Source organism: Danio rerio, chromosome 1 (genome assembly GCF_052040795.2).
Source record: "Danio rerio strain M-AB ecotype USA chromosome 1, GRCz13ab, whole genome shotgun sequence".
In the NCBI taxonomy this organism is placed as follows: Eukaryota; Metazoa; Chordata; class Actinopteri; order Cypriniformes; family Danionidae; genus Danio; species Danio rerio.
The window spans coordinates 57,017,501-57,025,000 of record NC_141021.1 but is presented as its reverse complement, the minus strand read 5'-3'; the positions used below and the strand labels follow the sequence as shown (position 1 = coordinate 57,025,000).

Sequence of the window (7,500 nt, the reverse complement as noted above, 5' to 3'; positions counted from 1 at the left end):
CTACTCTATGTCTCTCATTATCTCGTTTTCAGTGATGCCAGATATAGCCGACTTTTTCCATTCCAAAAGCTGTCCAAAACCCGCTCAAAAATGCCCAGTAATATTTTGTTTAATTTATACATAAATTTAAATCAGAAATTAGCTCTATTTAGAGTCTAATTAGCTCTATTTGGAACAAAGGCATCAGCCAACACAGGAGTTGCCGTCATGACTATTTATGTTCCAAACTGGACAAATTTTGTCAGCCATTTTTTACCCGCACAATCAAATTTGAAACCACCCAATCTGGCAACACTGCTCGTTTTCTGCCTGTGAATATAATGTTTTCTGTCCCGCAGAGATCTGAGCTTTAACCCGTTCCTCTGCGACTGTAAGCTGGTGCGACTAGTGAGCTGGCTCCAGGAGCAGGGGGTTAAAGTCAAGCGGCCGAACTCTATGCTCTGCGACCGACCACCCGAGGTCAGAAACCAGCCGCTGCTCAACGTCAGCGTGCACACTTGTGGTGAGTGACCAACAGTACTGTAAATATACTCAAATTACTGTAACTGAGTAGTTTTTCGTCAGGAATTTATTAAGTAGTTTTTTAAATGTGTACTTTTACTTTCACTTTCACTTTGTCACGTGTACATTCTGCAAAAGAGTGTCTTTTCTACATCATGGCACAGATCAAAGAAATCAGTCATTAGAAATGAGTTATAAAAATTATTAAATTTAGAAATGTATTTAAAAATATCTTCTCTGCATTAAACAGAAATTGAGGAGAAAATATATACAAGTGGCTATATAAAACTGTATAAGTATTTTACTTTCACTTTCACTTTCTCCATGTGCATTTTTAGCACTGTATCAGTATTTACTCCACTGTTTTCCTTCAGCCTGTAGTCACTACTTTTTTTTCTTGTCTATGGGGATTGGCTGAGTAGAAAAATCAGTCCTGGGATTCCCGTCCAATCAAATCACACATAGAAAGTAAATTGATTCATACTGAAGTACCTCAAGACATGAGCACTTTATAAATGCAGCAAATCTTTTGGAAGCATTCAAAGTGTCCAAGAAGAACTCCAAAATCATTTTAAACTGCATGTCACCGATGAGAAGATGAAGATGTTTACTGTATAATGGCTGAAATCTCCAAATGGCCTTAAATAATCACTAAATGCACTACAGAATGTTACGTTTTCACACACACATGCACTAATTGCATGCAAACGCATCAACCTTTCACAGCATAACATTTACTACCCTTGAGTACTTTTTAAAGGGCTACACATTACTCATACTTTGAATAAAGTTTACAACAGATACTTTTACTTTATTTATGCTACATTTTTGGGCAAGTAATGTTACTTTTACTGTGATTTTTCTGTACACTGGTGACCAATAGCTGTGTTTCCATCCAAAGATGTGAGTTAGATTCATGCACAAAACTGGAATATACAGTTTGCATTTGCAAATAAAGCAGCTTTGCCATTCGGTGAGTCAAAGAGAACAAAAACATCACTTCCTGATAAACTGGCGGCAAATACCACAATACAAAAAAGGAAGTTTGCTGCAGTAGAGGTTTTATTTAATAAATGATGTTCTATATTTTAGATTTTTTGGGTGTCGCTCTTTTTGTTGCATGCTTTTTGCAATGGGGTGTAGCTGTTGTGCAGATAGACCTTTTTGTATATATTTTTTGTACTATATATTGTATAGCTGCAGGTTTACTATGTGTGTGTTTGTATGTGTGTGTGTGTGTGTGTACGTGTTTTCGTGACATATCAGGACACAAATCTGTATAATGACATAGGTTTGACACAGGTATTACAAAAAGCAGGTGAAATATGAGGACATTGGTGACGTCCTCATTTCTCAAGAATCTTATAAATCCCACAGGATGAGTTTAATCAGAGAGTAAAACTGCTCACAGTCTCTTGTGATGGTTGGGTTTAGGGGTAGGGTGGGTGAGGGCAATACAATACAAGGTTTGGACAGTATAAAATGAATGGAAACCTATGTAATGTACCCACTTTTCACAAAAACGTGTGTGTGTGTGTGTGTGTGTGTGTGTGTGTGTGTGTGTGTGGTGTGTGTGTGTGTGTGTGTGTATATATATACTGGCCTCATTATAGCCTATACAACACCTTAAAGCAGTGGGCTTCAAACCCTGGGTCGTGAACCGGTAACTGTGTGTGGATCAGTTGGTACCAGGCCACACGAGAAATCATTAATTATTTCCGTTTTATTTATTATCTGAGTCTGAATAATCTTTTATTTGAAAAATGACCGTATTCTCTCACTTATATCTTGGTCACTTGAGCGCCTAAATTAAACCCACAAGCAGCAAAATGAGTAAGAAACAGACGTCTTTGGTAAGTTTCTTTGTGAAGGGGAAAAGGCCCAGTGAAGGGCCTGCGAACTGCAAAGGAATAGATCCGCAATTCAATTGTCAACAAATCAGGTGAATCCAGCATGTCTGTGCAAGAAGATCAAGTGCTGGAGATCGCAAATGACGGCGACCTTTTAGGGGCCGTTTCTAGAGTTCACGCAAGTTCGTTATTTCCATTGACCCGGTTCGCGGTGATAAAAAGTTTGGGGGCCACTGGCCTACATAACACCTTAAAGGTCTCGTAAAATCAAAACAAAGATTACTAGATGTTAGTATCTTGGGGTTTTGTTCACAAGTGAGGGAAGAATAGAGAGTGAGCTTGGCAGGTAGATCGGTGCAGCGGCAGCAGTAATGCGTTCAATGTACCGGTCCGTTGTGGTAAAGAAGGAGCTGAGCTCTTGATATACCGGTTAATCTACGTTCCTACTCTCACCTATAGTCATGAACTTTGGGTCATGACCGAAAGGACAAGATCTCGGATACAAGCGGCTAAAATTAGCTTCCTTGGCAGGGTGGCAGGGTACAACCTTATAGACAGGGTGAGGAGCTCTGTCACCCGGAAGGAACTCGGAATAGACCCGCTGCTCCTACACATCAAGAGAAGTCGGCTCATTTGGCTCAGGCATCTGTTGTGGATGCCTCCTTGACACCTAACTAGGGAGGTGTTCCAGGCATGTCCCACTGGAAGGAGGCCTTGGGGAAGACCCAGGACAAGCTGGAGGGACTATGTCTCACGGCTGGCCTAGGAACGCCTTGGGATTCCCCTGGAGGAAGTGTCTGGGGAGAGGGAAGTTTGGATTGTTGTAAAGTAATAACACACATCTTTTTCCCACTAGAAACAGGACTAAGTATTAAATCGTTTTTTGCAGTGTGTTAACATGTGTTAATGTGTGTGTGTGTGTTAGGTCTGACATACGCAGGCTGTCTGCAAGACGAGGCGCACACAGCAGGGGTGGAGCTGGTCATCTTCTCGTCCTCCACGCCGGGTCCGTTCTCACGTGAAGAGTGCAACTCCAAGTGTTTTCATGAGAACCAGCGGTACGGCGGTCTGGGCCAGCAGAGAGAGTGTCTGTGCAGCACCAACTCTGAGCCCAATCACATCAGCGAGTCGCAGTGTTCGGCCGCCTGCTCTGACCCGCTCGTCATGAAGGAGTGCCGCTGGACGGTTGCGCGCGATGTATTTCAGGTACCCAAACATGCGACCACTGTTAAAGTACACATGAAATCAAAACTACCCATAGTGATTCTGTCAGCTCACATCGCTAGTTTTGTGGTGAACAATTCATCTGCAGGTTATTTAGACAATAGAAGTTTGCCTTTGTAATATTACATTGACATCTGCAAATGCACTTCCTGTTTGTTATCAGTTAAATTCTCAGAGTATTGGGCGTGGCTAACATCCTTAACCACGCCCCTCCAGCTGTCAGTTTTGACAACAGACAGAAATGGTGAGGTGGAGTGTATTGAATGTTGCAGTAACTCTGCCCTAACCCTTCTCCAGATCTTTCTGAATAAAAACACCTACTTTACTCTATCCAATCAGCTCTCAGTAGATAAAAAAGCCACACCTATTGTTTCCTCATTTAATATTTAACGTTTCTCTAGGCATCACAATGCAAAAAAAAAAGCTTCCAGTTCATGAGGACATTAAAGTCATGTGATCAGTCACGGTATAATTTACTGACTTTATTTATAACTTTCTGTCTATCACCTGAGGAAAATATATTTTCTAGACAGATATAGGAACTATACTCTCATTCTGCTGTAATTTTCAAAAAACTTTGCCGCCACACCATGCTTTGCTGCCTATCTTGTTTCTTTTATTGTTTTACTTCATTCGGTTCAAAGGACTGCAGCCTTGATAAGCAGAACAGACTTCTGTATATTTAACCTTATCCTGCAAAATGAGTCACAGTGACCCCAATTTTAAAATGGAGATTTTGGTGTCAATGGACATACATACCTTGAATAGTTTTAAAGATAGTACCATTTGAATTAAGGTGGTGTGCCCTCCTTTTCCAATTGAAAACCTGAGAAAATGGAGATTTTTTTTTCTGATATCCTTCAAAATCTAACCGCTTTTAAAGGAATAAACTATTTATTTAACTGCTTAATTTGTATAAACTGTATACAAATTGGAGGTGTGAACCTACACTAGTCTCTCGGTTCAGTTTGGTTACGATTATCATGCCATCGATTCGGTTCAATTCGATATTTCGGTGCATCACGGTGCATTGACGGTGCTTTCCATACACAGTTTTATATTTTCTTCACAGCAGCATTTCTTGTATTAAAATGTATGAATATATTTAAATTTATATATTATTTGTAATACAATTTTGTCGTTTAATACAAACAATCAAATATAAAAACTGTAACTTTAAACAAAACAAGCATTAAGCAAATAATATAAACAAATATAAACATCCAGCTCAATTTCTGATCCTTGTCTAGTTCTCTTACACCTCTTTGATTGGTCACACCCTCAACAAAAACGGTTGCTATTGGCTCTTGCGCGCTGCGCTCTTCAGATAAGTGACATTGATAAGCGGCAGGTGGCAGCAGCGATCTCACAGCTGATGTATGATAGACACGGTGGAGAAAACTCTGCAGACACGCGCTCGTTTCTGTATCCAAACGTAATGCTGTAAAACAGCCGAGAGGAGAAGAAAAAAAAGCCTCCCTCACGACAGGGCGCATATGAGGTAAATGACGTCAGTAATAACCGGTTATGATTATTACTGAACCGATACCGAATTGTCCGCGTCTGCATTGCGATGCACCGAAGAAACGATTAATTTTGACACCCCTAATACAAATGTTATTAAACCAGTCCAAATCTAAACTTTTTTAAGTGTTTACAAAACTTTGAATGTCTGTTCTGTGGAGTTAGCTAGAAAAAAGCTAGTCATTTTCACATTATTGACCTGTATGTTAAAATAAAACATGTCACATGTGCTGTGATTTGCATATGCCCCGCCCACAGGTGAATTTCTCCGCCTCTCTTCCATCCCGTCGTGTTTCTGTGCACTCTGAGGCTGTCCTATCCGTGGCCTCCTCCGTCTCCCCTGCCTCGTTCTCATGGGACTTCGGTGACCTTTCACCCCGGGTCAACACCTCCACGCCCAACACCACAGCCAGGCACAAGTACGGCGTCCCGGGGCGCTACCAGGCTCATGTGAGCCTCTCTGCGGGTCACCAGGAGATCATGGCTCAGGGGAGTGTAAGCGTGGAACTGCCTCCCCGATTGGAGCTGCACTGCCCCGACCTTATCGTGGCCAATCAGAGCCTGGAGGCGGAGCTTTCTCTGGTCAACTGGGGTGGAGTGGGCGTGACCGTGGACTGGAGGATCAGTAGGGATGGCAGAGAGGTCGCCAGAGGTATGATGATGCCTTTGTAGTTTTGGTTGACAAGGATTGGGCGATTTAAAAAAATTACGATAATATTAACGGTTTAAAACGGATAGTTCCGATACTTCATTTTGATTGGCTGAGCCATGTTTGAAGCTGTTAGTTGCTCTTTTTACCACTCCTGTCCTTGAATTAATTGGAAATAATGCACACCAGAGATTTCGCTTCTCATATCACAAATTTACCAATTCACTCAATCCTAAGATGAACATTTATGTCAGGGCAGCCGCACTATTATGCTCTCTGAATTTAAAAATATCCCGCTTTTCATCACCATCTATCAGAGCGTAACCGTCTCATCTTTAACACAAGAGTGTCCCGTGGCGTGACGAGGTTTGTTTATCAGAGATCTGTCCGCCATTGTTTGCTTTGAAAGAGCAGATAAGAGAGCGGCGTCGCTCCCGAGAGGACGAGGCAGAAGAAAAACAGCTTTACTGATGTGTCTGAACGCTTTAGGGCTGCTCTGTTTTAATGCGGTCTGACGGACAATTACTGATGCGACTCCTCACAGGCCGTAAACAGGCTTTAAATGGGAAAGCAAAAGAAATTGTTTGTCGTTTTGTCAAAAGAAACTCATTAAATTTGACTGCGGACATGGACAGGTTGTGTGAGATTCTCTGAAAGGATCAGCCCTGACAACATTAAGTATAAAATAATGAGACTTTAAAGTAATATAATTGTATAATGCGTAAAAAAATAGATAAGCATTAGTGTTAAATGGTGTTATTACTATTTATGCTGATCATATAAAATGTTAATTGGAATTATCATTTATTTTATTATATTTTAATTGTTTTATTTATTTTATGATTGACAAATTTCTAATTTTAAACCTAATTTATTGACATAATTTTAGTCCTATAGAGTTGATTGTAAAATAAATGTAGAATTATTATTTATTAATATGTTTATTTGAGATGTTTTTGCATGTTTTTATTATTAGATTTTCTGTACTTTATTTAATCTTAGAAGGCTTATAAGGCTTAAATATATCTTTATTTAATTTTATAAGGCTAATCTTATGTTATTTTATATTATATTATATTATATTATATTATATTATATTGTTATATTATATTATACTATATTATATTATATTATATTATATTATATTATATTATATTATGTTATATTAAATATATTATATTTATATTATGTTTTATTATATTATATTTATATTATATTATATTATATTATATTATATTGTTATATTATATTATATTATATTATATTATATTATATTATATTGTTATATTATATTATATTATATTATATTATATTATATTATATTAATCATTGCTAATGTTTCAGAAAACCTTATGTTTGAAATAAATGCTGTTGTTTTTACCTTTCTATGTATCATGACTTCCATAAAAATATGAATTAGCACAGTTTTGTTCAATAATAATAATATTAAATAATAATAAACAATTCAGAATTATCAATTCAAAATTCAGCTTTGCATAACCTAAATGGATTATTTTAAAACATTTTATTTATGTTGTAAAGACTTGTTATGGTTAATATTCAGTGAAAAATGTCAGTAATATTTCACAAATGATATTAATTAATTAATATATTTTTCCCTATGTTTTTAAAAAATTTTATTAGCCTGTTTTTGTGTGTATATATATATATATATATATATGAAGCAGCACAGTTTGTTCAATATTTTTAATTAAACAATATTAGTAATAATAATTTTTATTGTTGTTGTTG

General features: G+C 37.8%; 1 protein-coding gene across 1 annotated transcript in view; it reads left to right on the top strand.

Annotated features, from left to right (window-relative positions):
• pkd1a (polycystic kidney disease 1a) overlaps positions 1 to 7,500 on the top strand; it is a 158,726-nt gene that overhangs the window by 43,251 nt on the left and 107,975 nt on the right. The window contains exons 5-7 of the mRNA XM_087237787.1: positions 339 to 502; positions 3,277 to 3,557; positions 5,358 to 5,751. Of these exons, the coding sequence (XP_087093913.1) occupies positions 339 to 502; positions 3,277 to 3,557; positions 5,358 to 5,751 (839 nt within the window). The remainder of the gene's footprint in view (positions 1 to 338; positions 503 to 3,276; positions 3,558 to 5,357; positions 5,752 to 7,500) is intronic.